Source organism: Pristis pectinata, chromosome 25 (genome assembly GCF_009764475.1).
Source record: "Pristis pectinata isolate sPriPec2 chromosome 25, sPriPec2.1.pri, whole genome shotgun sequence".
Taxonomy (NCBI): domain Eukaryota; kingdom Metazoa; phylum Chordata; class Chondrichthyes; order Rhinopristiformes; family Pristidae; genus Pristis; species Pristis pectinata.
In genome coordinates this window covers 14,015,851-14,033,862 of record NC_067429.1, presented here as the reverse complement: position 1 = coordinate 14,033,862, position 18,012 = coordinate 14,015,851, and the positions used below count along the sequence as shown (strand labels likewise).

General features: G+C 37.7%; 1 protein-coding gene across 2 annotated transcripts in view; it reads right to left on the bottom strand.

The window, feature by feature from the left end:
- Positions 1-731: 731 nt before the first annotated feature.
- dhx8 (DEAH (Asp-Glu-Ala-His) box polypeptide 8) overlaps positions 732-18,012 on the bottom strand; it is a 35,896-nt gene continuing 18,615 nt past the window's right edge. For both annotated transcript variants that reach the window (XM_052038626.1, XM_052038627.1), the window contains 8 exons: positions 16,866-17,047; positions 14,898-15,038; positions 13,939-14,094; positions 12,870-13,007; positions 11,903-12,031; positions 11,109-11,305; positions 7,783-7,962; positions 732-2,087 (listed from right to left, as the gene is read on the bottom strand). In XM_052038626.1, the coding sequence (XP_051894586.1) occupies positions 1,868-2,087; positions 7,783-7,962; positions 11,109-11,305; positions 11,903-12,031; positions 12,870-13,007; positions 13,939-14,094; positions 14,898-15,038; positions 16,866-17,047 (1,343 nt within the window). In that variant the 3' untranslated portion in view covers positions 732-1,867. The remainder of the gene's footprint in view (positions 2,088-7,782; positions 7,963-11,108; positions 11,306-11,902; positions 12,032-12,869; positions 13,008-13,938; positions 14,095-14,897; positions 15,039-16,865; positions 17,048-18,012) is intronic.

The following is an 18,012-nucleotide window of genomic DNA, read 5'->3' as shown; positions in this document are numbered from 1 at the left end:
TGACAGCCATAAGCAGATCCAATCCAGATGAATGGTCTCAACCTGAAACAGGACTTCCAGAATAAAGGACAGACATTTCTTCCTGATTGCATGCATCAAAGGCAGAATTCAGCAACAGACCCACATTGATTGTACTTCCAAAACTGACTCCAAAGGGAGAAAATTTTAAAAATAACATATAACACGAAGCAAACACATTTAGCATATGCAACTAGGAACAAAACTCCACTCCAATTATCTTCAGAAGGTGGAAATCGAAAAAACTGCAGATGCTAAAAATCTTCAGAAGCTAGTAGCAAACAGAACCATAGGACAATAGGGCAAGCAGCTAGATAGGATATCCCATGTATAGTTCCAGGCACAAGAGAATTTAGTTAATGTAGATCGTTATTACCCCAGTAGTCAAGTTAGCACCATTGCGAAGCTTCATTATGTAAAGTTTAACAGTGCAATGTGCATTAATTACTTTGACATTCTGACTGTCAATATTCATCACCTAAAACAAAACAAAAACCAGTAAAACTGTATTCCCAAAATTATAACAGTAATTACCATGCAGAATGACATGTGTGGGTGCATTTCCTGGCAGTAACCACATATTAGCACACACGGCAGTAATGAACTGGCCTTGTGGTTCCTACATGTATGAACGAAGTTATTACATTGTAATTATAACTTTGTAATTATGTCTGACAGAACTGTGGGCTGGTAGTATGGAAAGGAACACTGTGGAATGTAAAATATACAGCAGTTTTTATTTGTATTCTTGACATACAATGCAATAAAAATGTACTTTTTTTTTACAGTATGTACATGAAATCTCAATATAAATACATCTGAGTTGTAAATAAAGCTGGCACAAGTCTTACAATGTAGAAAATTCCCTTGTTTCTCATTCCAGCTGCTGCAACAGCTGCTCTGCAAACCACTAGTCAGGATTAAACACTACACATAGAAATGTTACGTTTTCTATTTTAATTTTAGAATTTGAAATTTCCTTTTGAAATTAAACGGAAACATAAACACCTGTATCGCTCTGTTCACAGGGCAACTCTTTAATATCTGGCACTCCACTGGAACAATCTTTTTTAAAAAGGCAATGACTAACAGGCAATGTTTTACATATAAATGTTTAATCTACTTCAATTATGTTTACAGCTCTCAAGAGTCATAATAATCTTTTTAATCCCTCAAGTTTATGTTCCAGGTAAAATAAAACTTGGAGGGGGTGGGGGAGGAGGAGGAAGTGGGTTGATATTAAAGATTGGTCTACACCAAATCTTTCAGTATGAAGAGACCAGCAAAGAAATTTCCAACACCATTAATCTAATTTCTTCTGTTGTAACCCAACTTTCCAGATTTATGTCATAGCTCTGCACCTCATTTGACAAGACTTCAAACACTAATTATTTGAAAAAAGTTAAACATATTCTCCATTCTGTTTTGTGCAAGTGTCCACAGGAGTAACTATGCTAATGTAGAAGGTAAAGGGGATGCAGCATTGAAAACAAAAATTCCACCATCTTCTATCTGATGCAATAGAAAAATATTTTCTTGGAGACATCTACAATGATATATTATGCAGAGACACAAAACTGCAGCTTCGAACCAAGTTTACATGTGACAGATTGCAAAGCTATGACAGATGAAGAATAAATCAAGACATAACTTGTATAAAAAGCTTGCACAGTTTTTTAAAAAAACTTCTAAAAGCAAATTGGACAGCAAGCACAAGTCTTTTTAAATATTCAAGGTACCAATTTTCATTTCCTGGGGTGGAGTATGGAGTCCCCCTTCTCAACCTGCAGTCCACCCATACATTATCAATCCTTCCCATCCCATCACTGCCCTCAAGATGATCAGCAGTCTAACGTCGTCTGAATGCTCGAGAAATTCTCCAGGCATTGGGCTCTTCATAGCGGTTGTACAAGGGCTCCAGCCTCTGTTGTTTCTTTTGTTTGCTGAGTTTAGTTGGATCGGACACTTTGAAGAAGGCAGGTGCAAACTCCACCAACCAGCGTGGGTCAATCGTGGTCACTTCTCGCATGTACTCTTTAGTAGTTAAGACAAGTTCATGATAGACAACCCTGAAAAAAAAAACAAATATTTTATGCTCCGTTTCCTATTTTCTTTAATATATTTCATCTTTTCACATTTGGGAAAAAAATTCAGTTTTATCCTAGGAGATCATAAACAATTCAAGGAAAGAATCTCTATTTACAATGGATATTTTATAAGTGGATTCTAACCAGTTATTAACTTTGACAATGATGGTCATTAAGTGCTGGAACAGGAGAGAGAAAGAGCTACCAACATGGGTCATTCACCTCTGGAATCTGGAGGTCAGCTGAGATTGCTGGGCTGGAAGTTCCTGCCCTCTATTAACAGTAGGGCTTCCATGTGAAATATGTCCAATGAACCCCCTCCTGTAGCTTAACACAAAGTAGCAACCTTATTAAGAAATGCCCCAAAGAACACTGCCAATAAAAAAATGGAGATGCACAATGGTGCAGTACAAGGTCTGCTTTATATTGTTAGGAATTATGTAGAGGGCACTTTGGCTCAGTGTTTACACTTAAGACCAAGTCAGAAAGCTGAAGGTTCTTGCCTCTCTTCTTGAAACCAAGTACATAATTTAGGCTGCCATTTCACTGCAGCGTTGAGAGAGTATTGCACTGTTGGGATATAGTCTTTCAGATGAGGGAACAGCCTTCTCATATCAATATATAAAGATTTCTTGTTCAAAGAGCAGCGAGGAAGTTCAGTTCTCCCAGCACTTTACCCCCAATATCAAATAAAGCTCATTTAGTCAATTATCTTACTGACAGATATCCTGTGCACAACCAAGCCATATTTGCACATTAAAAATATCATAACTGGTTATGCAGCATTTTGAGAAGTCCTGAGGTAATGAAATGTGCAAGACAACTCTTTTGTTTTATACTTAATGCATGTCCATGCCTGATCTGAGTTATAAAACAGGAAAATGATCTGTCATTTTTTGGCAGTCCTCAATTCGCTAATTTCTTTCTCCTTCGGATGTCTTTTAGTTGTTTTATGTAACAAGTGTTGGGATATGGAACGAACTGCCTGATAAGAAGGTGGAAAGAGATTCAATTATAGCTTTCAGGTGGGATTGAGATGAATACTTGAAAGAGAAAATTGCAGAGGACCAACTGGATTGATCTTTGAAAGACGCAGAGCAAACGTGATGGACCTCCCTCGGTGCTGCATTACTCCATCAATTGTAGGGCCAAATCCAGTGCTGTCAGGCTATTATACTTTGAATTAACCAATGCACGATACTATGCTTTCCTACACCAATTTTAACTAACATTGATAAATGTTATGAAAACAATTTGATTTGAAGATTATACCAAAAAGCTCTGAGCAACTTTGTGCACACAGATTTATTAGTTAAGACCTTGCACCACTGGAAAAAACTACAGGAAAAAAAACGCCATCTCAAAAAAAATATTCTCAATTTCTAGCTTCGCTCCAGACACCAGAATGAGCCCACCAGCAAAGTCCTGAACAAGAACTAACTTGTGGAGTAGTTTCTGTTCAGGACACTACCTCAAGGCTTGTTCTGGTGCCCAGAGTGAAGTTGGAAACTGGAAATAGATCATTCACATTTTTGAGGTGTTTTTTTTTAAACTGAGGTTTCTTCCTGTGGGATGCCCACTCGAAACAAGGTCTGGTATTAGCAGGATTTTGCCCAAACAGGGGAAATAGAATGTCCTCAAACCGGTTAGGTGAAAATTAAAGGATGTGACAAGAAGAAAAAACACTTCATAAAATGGAAAACTTTAAAGTAAATCGTAATTTATGTACACAGAAAAAAATCTATACATTATACTAAGTTTATAGCTAGTTTTCAGAAATGATAAGGCATAAAATGTTTGAGGTTACAGAATAAAGGATTACTTTTTCTTCAAGTGAAACAAAGATCTGCAAACAGACATCTGTACAAGGATATTCATGCTGTGTAGACAGAATGTTAAGTCAGGCTGCCAAATGCAGCAAATCAATTAAATAAATGGGGAAGTGACTCACTTAGCCCAAAGGGTTTACCATACCACAATTCACTGTGGAATATGGGCTGACAATATCTGTAAGCCAATCAGAAGAAACTTCATGTATTAAAAAAAAGAAATTATCACGGAATTAGAATTGCATAAAACTACCATAATGTTATAGGTGGGTTCTTGCTAATAGGGTCTATTACTATATCCACTTTTGAATCTGTTACAGCACTCTAAAACAAAGCTAATTACATCAATTCTTTTTAGATTAAGTTTCAGATATACTCTCCTAATCACCTTTCCTGGTGGAGTTCCACCAGTGGAGAATATAATCAGCTAAGAAATTCAAAACTTCCATGATCCCTAACGTATGAGGGGTGGGGGTAGGGTGGTCTTGGGGAATGCTTTTTTTTAGAAAGTATAACCAAGGTTTCCAACCAACAACCTCTCCTTCAATTAGCCACATATTGCATTGTACCTGATGCAGTGTGTGATAGTCACCACCTAACTTTAGACAACAAGCCCAACATTTCCGATCCAGATTTTCTGGTCAACTGCACAACTTTATTAATATAGAAGACTATTTTTTTTTAAAAGTCAGTTACATTTTGCCTTTTAGTCTTCCCACAGCATATTTCCATCTATCTCACCTTCTTATAAAGGTATTTAAACCTACCAAACTTTCAGTTTTTCTTGTCCTAATTTTTCATGTGGTAAATTTTATTTGATAATGCTCCTGTGCAGTTTCTTGAGATCTATTAGGAAACAGGGCACTGTATTTATGCACGTTATTGTGATAATATGTTTTTAGTTGTTACTCTGCGATGTTTTTCTAGTTAATTTTGAGGTATATTTCTCAAAGCCACAATCTTACACTCAGGTTGCAAAGTTATACTGGTAGTAACTTTCACTTGTATGTATTACACAAAAAAAACCTGATCTTTGCAAAACCCGGATAGGTGGGTACAAGTGACAGGGGTCACAGCATGCCTTTTCACATTTAGGAACTATGCTTAAAATCAGAATTATTAATATGAAGTTTGCTCTGTGATCCAGCAAATTGGAATTTGGCCAATCTCAGCACATTTCCCAATAAGTTCTGAAAGATAGCACAAAATTCACAATTAAGGAGTTATTTACTTTTTCATCACCTGATTTTATTTCCTTTTTTATTTCCTTTAAGCACCCATTAAAACAGTTAAAGTATAAAATATTGGCAATACCAACACAAACCCTCAAATGCATTTGTGGGACAGCTCTCTGCCATTTTAAATTAAGTCTTAACACGTTTACTTCTCTTCACAATAATGTCACCAATAATATTGCCTTGATTCTACAATGCATCTCCAGTACCTTAATGTTCTCTTTCTTTCTCCACACAAACGATGTAAACTCTAGCTGTTACACAATCCCACTGTCAGCAAAGCTCTCCAATATTTTTCTTTACTAAACTTTTAGTAAGTCTAGTGAATGACAGCATATTATTCAAAATGAACGGGATGACAGCCAAGCCAGATGTTGTTCACAATTGGAATCTAAACACCCACATCTTGCATGTGGGCACCAATTAATTACAGGAATTCTACCAATTTTTCCTCTTGTTGGCCCTTGAGCATGGAACCCTGTTGCAGTGGAAACTCCCCATCGCCAATACTGCTCAACCCCAGAACCTTCATGTCTTGTACAACTCAGTACCTTAGATAAGACCCTTATTCAACAAGCTATCAAGTGACCTTAGTCGTATTTATAAATACCAAAAATATGCAAGCAGTAGGCTAATGTAAACTGTTTACAGACACATACCCTCAATGAACTTTTTACTGTCATACTTGCTATAAAAATCACTATAGAAAAACCTACCAGAATGTTAGCTTAGGAAAGGTCATACCATGAGAGAAATTACACCTACATGTTCAGGAACATTCAAAGACACTACAGCAATAACAGGACAGCAAACATGAAGATTAAAGTGGGTAAAAGGCTGTATGAGAAAAGTCGTCATGAAATGAAATAACAGAAGTTTTTATGGGCATGTGAAGAGTTTAAAAAAAAAGCCACAGTTGATATGGAGATACATACAAAGGAAACCATTGTGTGACAGAAAGTAAAAGGTCTGGTGGTAATATGTTAATAAATACTTTGCCTCAGTTACCATAAAGGAAAATTAACTCAGAACTGGTTTGGACATACCTAGCAAGGATTGATATTGAAATTTGTTGATGATGCAAACCTCAAGAAATCTGGCAAACAGTCAAGAAGAATGCTAGGAGACTATTTAGTAAAGTGTGAAGATAGGAGGCAGATTCAGTTCAATGCAGAAAGACTGTAGTATATTCTAGGTGACAATTATAAAACAAACATGGCAAGTAAATTTGTAAAAAAAAATACCGATTAGAATGCAGTTGCTGCGGCCAGTACTGTTTTAATCATTACATTACTGGAAATGGTATTGCAGCCTTCAAAAGATTTATTATGAAAAGCAATGATTAAAAACTCATGAGTGACAGGCTACAGATATAGAGAATGGTTCAAAATGGAGCTCTTCAAGTTTAAGGATGATCCAAGAAGCTTTCATGAAAGGTTTGAACATGCAAATTGTGACAATATTTTTGCATATAGATGACAATTGACAAAGTTTCAAGATAGTAGGATACAGAGTAAAATTAGAATTATTCCCATACTGGCCAACACACACAAACAGATGCTTTATTACAAACAGCTGTTGAGGCAGAGAATGTAACAGGAGTTAAAAAGTGTAGAGGTTTCTGCTGGCCAATGCAACACCATGCAGACATTATCAAGGCAAGGATAGTTTGAACTATGTCAGTGCCATTTTCCTCCTCTACTCGATCTTCCACCCATAAAGGAAAACAGGCTAGGCAACAATTTAATCTCATCTTTCTGCCAAAAGCAAATTGTATCAAGAGTCAATGCTCAGGCAATGCAGCAGTTAAGTCTGCTGCTTCATAGTTTCAGCAAGGCAGGTGTAATACTGACTCCAGGTGCTATCTGTGTGGAGTTTGCACTTTCTCCCTGTGACTGCATAGTTTCTCCAATTTCCCCTCATACTCCAAAGTAATGCTGATAGGTTAACTGGCTACTGTAAACTATCCCTAGTGTAGGTAAGTAGCAAAAAGAATCAAATGCTAGGTGATGAGTACATGAGCGAAAAGAGGTTAAAGGGAAATAAATGCGGGAACGGGATTGATGGGACTGCTCTGCCAGGAGCTGGCATGGACACAATGGGCCAACTGGCCTCCTTCTGTGCAGAAGTAGGTATCTGCCAATGAGCAAAATTAAGTTTCTTCAGAAATGTAGTAAGAAAATTAGGAGTAGGAGTAGGAGTCGGCCATCTGGCTCATCGAGCCTGCTCCACCATTCAATAAGATCATGGCTGATCAGGTCGTGGACTCAGCTCCACCTACCTGCCTTTTCCCCATAACCCTCGATTCCTCTACTATGCAAAAATCTATCTATCTGTGTCTTAAATATATTTAATGAGGTAGCCACTACTACTTCCCTGAACAGAGAATTCCACAGATTCAGTACTCTCTGGGAAAAGCAGTTTCTCCTCATCTCCGCCCTAAATCTATTCCCCCAAATCCTGAGGCTCTGTCCCCTAGTTCTAATCTAAAAGGATTATACTTTTGCTCCTCAATAAATACACTTCAGCAGTAAAATATGAACCAGACCAACCATCCGCTGGGTCACGCAACACAGTGGTTTGTATTGTGATTACCTCATCAACATTACGTACCATTCAGGCTGCCTGTTGAAGAGAGCACTGGAAGGGTGAATGTACACCACCTGCTGGTCAATCAGCGTACGATATCCCTCTTGTGGGTCCTTCTTAGCTGCATTGCGGAAGAAGCCACTGCAGATTGCTTTCTGAACTCGCACTGTAGCTTTTCCACATGAAACAACATCCAGTTTATGCCTGTGTGAAAACATAAGGGAAACTTATAAATTAGCAAATTGGTTCCAAGACAGAATGTGGGAAAGCATTCATCAGAAGATACAAATTTACTTCAAAGATCCAGCCTAGATTTTCACTTAACCATCATTTTTACAGCACATCTGGGCTGGGGAGGTGGTGGAGAGCATGCTTAACCACACATGAAATAGAGATGGAAAGGGAGGGAATTATGACCAAGGTACTTCCCATATTGGGGCGGCACAGTAGCGTAGTGGTTAGTGTGACACTATTACAGCGCCAGTGATCAGGGTTTGATTCCCGTCACTGTCTGTAAGGAGTTTGTACGTTCTCCCGTGTCTGCGTGGGTTTCCTCCGGGTGCTCCGGTTTCCTCCCACATTGCAAAGACGTATGGGTAGGTTAATTTGGGTTTAAAATGGGCGGCGCGGACTCGTTGGACCGGAAGGGCCTGTTACCACGCTGTAAATAAAATTTAAATTTAAAAAAAAATTTGGATCCCTTGAAAGTTGGGCCTAGATCTTCAACATTCAACAGTCAGCAAAAATCATCCTCCACTACAGGAATTTAAACCACAGCATCACCTATTGTAATCTAGCATGAACTGTGAAATTGTGGCTTTCTACAGGCTAAAGAGGGGAAGGTTGGAAATTCAGAAAGAAACTATGAATATTCCTCCTTACTTTTGGAATTAGAGCTACATCAACAAAGCAGGCATTGGTGCTAACCTGCCCTGACAAGAAATGCTTCACAAACAATGGAGTGATGGAGAAGTAGGATGATCTAAGCTGTGTAGATGTCAACAGGGCTTGTAACGCTATGAACAAAGAAATAAACCAGTGCACTGATCACTAGAAGTAGTAATAATCATTGCATCCTAACATTGCATTATTCAGTTTAATTTCTACGCTCACAGAACTGAGCAATTTTACATAAGGACCTTTACATTTGATAGCAGGGACCTCATTAGAAGATGATAATCGAAACTATTGTACTGGGTACACTGACCACAAGATTATCTTCTTTCCAGGGATATGTTATATATTAAATTACATTTGTACAACCACTGGAAATAAAGATCTTGTGAATGGAAAGTAGAATAAAACAAATTAATGCTCCTTGAAGTAGCAAGGTGGAAGAAGTGGGATGCTCCAAAAATCTGCAGGAGCACTTTGCTCTCAATTAATATGAATTATTTGGAGATTGGGGAAAAAAGGAAAGATAAAATAGCATGTTGACACAACTAAACTGACAGTAATGGGAAAATGTAAGATTTGATGTTGGACAAAATTATGCTTAGGTGGAAGTACTGCTTAGTTTTATATAAATAACTACAGAAAGAATAGTGCTTTAGAAAGTACAAAGTGAAGAGCTACTATAATGATTATAAGAATGTGAGGCTACAATTAATAAAGCTTTGAAAACTTGACACTGTTTGCTGGAAGGAAAACCACCTATTGTATGTTTTCTAAATTATCAAAGGCCTTGAAAGGCTAAATAATGAAAGACTGCAACATAAATATAGGATCACTTCAAAAGGAAGTTAGAAGAATCTTTGCACACCTATTATGATAGTCATAGAAATGTAGAGCTAAGGGCCCTTTCAGCCCACCTTATCCATGCCATGATGCCTATCTATGCTAATCCCATTTGCCCACATTAGGCCTGTATCTTCTATGTCTTTCCTACCCAAGTAGGTGTCCAAACACCTTTTAAATGTGTAATTGTATCTGCCTCCACTGCCTCCTCTGGTAGCTCGTTCCAGATATTCACCACCTTGTGTGTGAAAAAACTTACCGTTCAGACTTCCTTTAAATTTCTCCCCTCTCATCTTAAACCTGTGCCTCCCTATTGCTACCGCATCTTTCCTGTAGTGTGGCAAGCAGAACTGTACACAATACTGTAAGTGCAGCCTGACTAATGTTTTGTACAACTGCAACATGATATCCCAACTCTTATACTCAATGCCTCAGCTTATGAAAGCCAGCATACCTTTTTCACTACCCTATCCATCTCTGTAGCCACTTTCAGAGAACGATGTACTTGCACCAAGGTCTCTCAGCACATTATTCCATATGCCTAACAGAACATGGGCAGTTTTACACTCGCTTATACCTAGAGACAGAGACCATATCATTTAGATTCAGAGGGTAAAGAGATTAAAAGGGATGCTCAAAAACTAGGGAAATGAAGTTAGAGTTGACAGAGCAATTTGATAAGCCACACACAATTAATTTTTCATGATTCTATGCAAATTAAAACTGCAATTTTTACTACCTTCAGATAAAACTCTGAAGTTTCACTTGGGTCTATTCCTTATGAAAACTAACATGCAGTTCATGGAATTGTCCCAAGCAGCATCTACTGAAGCAGGAACAAGAAATGTTTGCAAGTAACTATTCTAAGTCTTTTACATAACATGCTTGTACAGTACAAGACCACAATAATCAGGTCAGTTCCTTTTCTTCTACTGATAGAACAGAACATGTTTACAACCATTCATTTTTGGCAGCAGCTGTGAAGCTGCAGTCCAGAAAAATTAAGGAAAATGGAGTACATTTTTCATGATAAAAACCAGTAAATCTAACCATTGTACACAACTATAAGGATTCACCTTTACGATTTCCATATGTTTCAGATTTATTATTCCATTGCCCACTCTTCCCAAGCCCACAGATTATTCTAAATTCTTCTAGTCAGTTATTGCTAACTATTAGCATACTGCATATGCACTGCATAGATAGCATGAAGTTGTAGGACATAGATTCAAAGAATAAGTTACCATTAATGCCTTGTGCACATGGGAAAGTGCTGCTTGGAAGGCAGACAATTTTCTCCACACAGAAAAAAAAACAGAACTGTAAGAGAGGCAGGTCAAATTGTTTCTTTATATAGCATTACTGTAGTTGATGCTAAAAGGCCAGAGACCAGAGTGTTACTTGTTCATTGTCTATTGTACCAAAGGAAGAACAAAAAGATTTACCCTGTAATGCAATAAAGCTTCATATTATCTAAACTGCTGTGTAGTGAAACTTTTATATACATCACTTACCAATGGTTTTGTATACTGGTTTAGTAATTAAATTAATATTGAGTATTTTGTTTCACTTCATTTCTAAGAGATGTGTAGCAAGTACAACATTTCCTTTACCTGTCCATGATGCCCAGCATTTGTTTGCGGATATCTTGGGCTCTGCGAAGGGAACGTGCTTGGATGAAATTTTCATAGCACCAGGGATTGGAGAATTTGTTGTTCTTCCAGGAATTGTAAACAGCAAGCAAGGTGAGGTGATCCCCTTCTGCCTGGTGGAACTTAGCCTTCTTCTGGTCTGCAAGTGCTTGCTTATCCTGATAGTGAGGGAAAAGACACGTGAACAATAATTGAAGGCAAATTGGATTAATAACTACAGCTGTTCAAATGGAAAGAAGAAAAAAATATAAAAATACTGGAAATCTGGAATAAACACAAAGGAACTAGAAGTGTACAGGTTGGTTAACTGCTGCAGAGAGAAGATGGTTAACAACTCATTTGTTGATCTTCCTTTGGTACAATCCTATTGATCTTGGTACAACTGAAATATTAACATATTTTCTTGTAACATTTGACGATGGACCTGCAGGGCATGCCTGACATTTTATTTTGACATGCAGTGAACATTTTCAATTGTAACACTAACACTTATTTTACAAGGTCAACAATCACTTAAGCCCCGAGCTCCTTCATTTGCTTTAAGAATAATAAAAAAATAAATGCAAGCAAATGATGGCGGCCCAGATCCCTTATTTTTAAAATAGTTTTTCCAGAAATCATAGCTTGAACAGAAAATAATAGCATCCCTTAATTAAAAATTTCACACCCATGTCTACCAGGATAGTAGGACGCATTTTCAATTCACAGCAATTCCACTAGTTCTTTCAATCATCAGTCCGGCTAGATTTGCTTACCTTTGGTCGGTAGAAAACATTTTGTACTGACAGCATAGACACAATAGTCAACATCTCTTCACTGCAGCCAAGATGTACAGACATGATCAGCATTTTACACAGCATGGGCTCCAGAGGAAATTCTGCCATCTAAAAAACATGGGAAAAATTGAACAGCTTAATACGGAAGCGAATCAGAATTCAACTTTCCCCACAATTTATTATATTGAAAGGTGAATAGGATGCAGTGCAGCCTCCTGTTACTTATTATAAAAAAATTCTTTGTTTGCCAATCCTACTTAATAGAATCCATTAAACAAACTCAAATAAGTGGACTGCATCAAGCTCAGTAAACACCGAGTGCTTGCCCATACATCTAAAACAGGATTTCAGGCTCTGCAAGACAATATGAGTTATGTACAGCATTTTTTATGTTATAGATCCTTTTCCTGAAAGACTTAAGCATTCGATCAGGATGTGCTCATAGCTCAGCTCTGTCAATCAATCAAAATAAAATCAATACAAAAACTTAAATCAACAGAAAATTTAATAAGACTGATCACCTTGTCCACCCAGCCAATTTGGCCATTGAAAAATTGTGCAGACACATCTCATCCCATTCTAAGGAAGACAGTTTTATTATCACAACGACATCTGCAAACCCTGCAAGGTTAATAGCTGCAGGACTGACCTACATGATGAGCCTCACTTCAATCACTTCCTGCTTAGTACTTGAGTACTAATATTAAAATGAACATACTTCAATCATTAATGTTCACTTAACTTAATAACGTGATAAATTTTCCATTACAAAATAAGCAACATGCACAGCACCCAAGTCACAAAATAAAGTGAAATATGCTGAATGATTTCCCACTCACTCCTGTAACAGCAATTACAGTAAAAGGAAAAAACATGTTCAGGTCGAATTTGAAAGGGAAAAACATCTTTGTGTTTAGAAAATCAAGAATCTACTAGATCCTCTTACCCTACGCCCAAGCCTCGTCAGCAAACCTTCATCATCAAGAGCTCCTAATGTATACAGCTGTTCCATGGCTGTGATGAGGGTCTCCATAGGAGGGGCATCCATGAAATCAAATGAAAGCAGGTCATTGATCCCCATAGCCTGAGAAAGAGAGATGTTTTATTGTGAAAGTGCACAGATCATGCGAATAAAACAAATTATCCAGTGCGATGAAAACTTTTATGTCTGAAAGTTTAAACTTCCACAAACTTTGATTGGGAATTATGAAAAGTAATATAAATTTCATGATACAGAATTTACTCTTCAAATCACCCTTTTGTTATAAAATGATATGTTACCAACCACACAAACTTCCTGTAACAATTGTTATTTTTAAATATCAAAATTGAATTCAAAGAGTGGTCTTTAAGTCTTTACAATCCCAGCATACGGCTGTGTATACAGCAAGATCAGCATACTCGGATACAATAGATATTCTTCATGAAGAACCGAATCTCAATGGGGCAATCAAGCTTTGTTTCCAGATTCCTAACCAGGGCAATGCACGAGGAGCTGGAATTTGTACGCATCGTAAGATAGTTCTACAACACAAGTCGGACTGAAGTCACATGTTCAATATTCAAACTATTCCAAGACTCTTTAGATGGAGAAATTTAGTATAGAGTTTTAAAATAATGAAATGTTTTTATACTGCGAATAAAAACTCAGTGATGAGGTAATGTATTTCATGCCATCAGGAAGAGTGCAAGAACAATTAAAAAAGACCTCAACATTGAATGTTTGTTACCAGAGGTAGAAACCATTGCATCCAGTGAATACTCATTTACATCAAACTTGAAGGGTCATGAGAAGACAGTGCACTTTGTTTTAGATTTCTGCCATACGGAGTCACCAGAGACAAGGGCTCCTTTTATGCTGTAATATTCTTTGGTTTCATGACACAGATGCAGTTCAGAATTCATTGTCATTAAGAGGTGGGGAGAGAATCCTTGGTACTCTTAAAATAAACCTCAGTGCATACAGAGAACACAGCAGTGCTTTATGATACAACTGCAACTTATATTTAACTTACCTTAAGTGAAAGGACTGTACTTGCAAGATTAGTTCTTTGAATTTCAGGAACATTTGTGGTCAACATTTCATCCCTGTAAGCACGCTCAGTGTACAATCTATAACATTTCCCAGGTCCTGTCCTTCCTGCACGGCCAGCACGCTGCTTAGCTTGAGCCTAAGGACAATGGATAATATCAGAACCATGAAAGTGGAGGCAGTGTTTAAAATTACACAACTATACCACACTACACTTAATAATAGGTGAGAATGTTTCAATTTAAAAAATAATTTCATCCTTTTCTGTTCAATATCTTTTGCATCATGGACAATTATCATTTTAAAGAGCATTTACCCAAATGAAAACAAACTATTTTGAATTTCCCCATTACTTTCTAGCTGGTCTGTTACTATTTTTTTTAAACAGTGCAATTTACAGGAGGAATTACTAGAGTTGAACTTCAGCCTTCTGGCACCTGACTCAACCTTTCAGCCAACTGGCATCTTGAATGTCTACACGTTCCTAATGTCTGTGGGTCACAGTGGAAGTCAAGAAAGGATCAAGCTTGGGTGTGAAAGACCCTCTGATTAAATGACTTCCAACATTCATCATCAAGGTTTGGAAGGACAATATCCATTTGGGCAAGGTACCATACAACATCTGATAGCACTAGAACCATACCCAGCAAATAAAATTCATCAAAGGCTCACTCTAAATTGCAGTGGAGCATAACACTGAATATTAATCCAATTTTTTTTTTCAGAAACAATGATGATGCAGTATGAAGGTCAACACAACGTCATGGTCCGAAAGGCCCGTAATGTGCTGTACTGTTCTATGTAGGCTGTGAGGAATCCCAAAAAGGCATCTAATCCATGTCACTTTAATGCATAATGTCAGCCTTGCTTCTAACAAAAGTTATAAAGAGTTAATAATATTACCAACAATAAGTTACATTTAAAATAATTATTTAAAAGAACCTGTGAAATTGGAGTCACCACTAGCTGGTCAATACCAGTCTTGGAGTTATAGACTTTTTGCTTAACAAAACCAGGGTCCACAACATAGTAGATGCCATCAATGGTCAGTGATGTTTCAGCAATGTTAGTGGCGATTACAACCTATAATTACAAAGAAGAGTTAGTTGTAATGGAAAAGGTTAAGGAAGGAAAAAAAACACAACTGGATGATTGAATTAAAAACAGAAGCAATAAAGTGGCTATTTTCATCTCATCTTAATTCCCCACAGATCTCAATGCAGCCGTCAACCATCGCTATTGTCTATGACGTGAAAGAAGGCTTTTCAAAGCACCTTGTGTATAAAAATCTAAAATCTGCAGGTGCTGGAACAGGCTGTACTAACAAGAGGAGCAGCTTAGGGCGAGTGCCTATGGCGTGATAGAAGGCAGGAATTTTGGGAAACTGAAAAGAAGGCAGAAAGCAAGGCAGGCAAAGCAAGGGGAACAAAAGCCTGCGGCATGGAACTGTAAACAATATACGAACAGGCACACATGATGTAATACAATTAAAGAAAGTCAACAAGGTTTCATTGAGGATGCAACCAGCAGGGTGGACACTGGGGACCAGTAGTTGTTGTTCATTTGAATTTCTAAAAAGGTATTTGGCAAAATACCACATAAAAAATAAGTGCACAAATTAACAGCACTTGACGTTGCATACATTGGCTTGGACAGAGAAATATATAACTAACAGAAAACAAGAGTTGGGTCAAATGGGTCACTTCCAGGTTGGCAAGCTATAAAAGGAATCAGTGCTGGAGCCTTAACTATTTACAATTACTATTAATGACTTAGATGAAGACACCCAAATATATTGTAGCCAAATTTGCTGATGATACAAAAATAGGTGCCAACAAAGTTTTGAGGGGGATACAAAAAGTTTGCAAAGGGATACAGGTAGTTTAAACGAATGGATAAAAATTTGTCAGATCAATTATAATGTGGAGAAATTTGAGGTTATCCACTTCTGTTGGAATAATAAAAAAGCAGAATGCGGTTCAAGGGTATGGACGTAGGGAATGCCATTGTAAAGAGATATCTGCATGTCCTTATACACGAAACAAAGTCAGTATAGAGGTCCTGTCAGTAAATGGGAAGGCAATGGAAATTTTGGCATTTATTGCAAGAGGGATGGAATATCAAGGTAGGCAATTACAGTTACAATCATGTAGGGTGTTAGTAAGACCTCACCTATAACACTAGTACACTAATGGCCTCCTTATTTAAGGATGGAAATACTTCCAATGGAAGAACTTCATAGAAAATTCCTTGGATGAAGGGATTGTCTTATGAAGAGTGTCTGAGCATGCAAGGCTGATACTCCCAGGAATTTAGAAGATTGGGAGATGATCTTATTGAAACATACAAGATTCTTGTGGACCTGGACAGAGTAAATGCTGAGAGGATGTTTTACCTCTGGGGAATTAAAAACTAGGATCATGGCTCCAGAACAAGGAGTTGTCCATTTTAGACATCAGAAGATATTTCCTAAGGGTCATGAATCTTTGGATTTCTCTCCTCAGAGAGCAGGGGAGGCAGAATCATTGAACATATTCAAGGCTGATTCCAACCTATTGAAATGCCAAGCTTAATGGCCACATGACCATCTCCTACTCCTACTAATCATGCTCTAGGAATGGTTTTCTCAAGGAACATTAATAGCTAGTTACTTTAAACAATAGTATAACCAATTAACTTTTACAGATCCTAGTCTCTTTTTAATAACACATGCTATACCAAGAAAAAAACTAGACATTCAATGTTCAAAGAATTAGCTCTCATTTTTCTGAAGTAGTTATGGCCAAATATTCAGGCAGCTCTTATTTAAGTTTTATTCAAAATATGTTCTCAATTCAATGTAAGCTGATTTTAATTTAAATGAAACAGCATTATCTATTTAACAATGGCATTGATAAAGTGCACTTTTACCTTTCTGCTGCCTGGTGGGGCTGGATCAAAAATTCTAGTTTGCATTTCACTCGGCAAAGCAGAATACACCGGCAGGATAATCAACTCAGGCACATCAGGACCCATCGATTTCATTCGCTCGTACAGAATCTCACATGCAGTGTCAATTTCTTCCTGACCAGTTAGGAAAACCAGGATATCACCTAACAACAAAAATATTTGAGTGTAGACTTTGAAGGTGGATTGAAAGTTTTAATCACCTAGGTAAACATTAAGCTTTAATCAAAATTTTTGTTAATAGAACACAGTTTAATCTATCAAGACAATAATGTACTTGGAGAAATGGAGAAAGTGGTCTGTTGAAGGGACTGCAGTTCGCTTTGGTGGCAGTGAGTGGAAAGAAGATGGCTTATCAGGTTGAATGTGCAAACATACTGAACAAAAAGGCCTGAAGTTTCCAGCCAGTGGAAAACAAATAGTACTCTCATTTGTTACATTTGCGCTTGCTCAAAGGCATTGCACGTGCATTTACACAGGAACTTGCAGTGATCAGCAACCCAAAACATCATGTGTCTCTACCAGGGATTTGGGGTGGCACAGTACAGCCTTACAGTTCCTGCATCCCGGGTTCAATCCTAACCTGCGTGGAGTTTGCACGCTTTCCCTGTGATCACGTGGGTTTCCCTTGGATAATCCAGTTGCTGTTCATATCCCAAGGATGTGACAGTTGGTAGGTTAATCAGCTCATGTAAATGACCCATTGTGTAGTTGGCAGTTGGGAGAATTAGTTTCTGGGGTCAAGAGAGTTGGTGAGCATGTGAGAGTGAATAGGTCATGGGGAAATAAGTGGAGGATTGGGATTGATAGGATTAATCCGAGAGCTGGCATAGCCTCGGTGGGCTCAATTCTCTCCTTTTACATCATAAGAAAATACGTGACCAGGGCAAGCATTTCTATTCATTCCTAGTAAATCTGATGAAAGAATTCTTACTGAGGCATGTGAAGCTTAAACCAGAATTGTAAGATGCAACACCTAATTCGAAGTTCTACACATGCACAAATAACTTGTAGTGCCACAAGTAGTGCAGCAATAATAAAGGCATCACTTACACGTGAATAGATAAGCCCTAACTTTGTCATTAGCATTCTTTAGCTACAACACCACCTT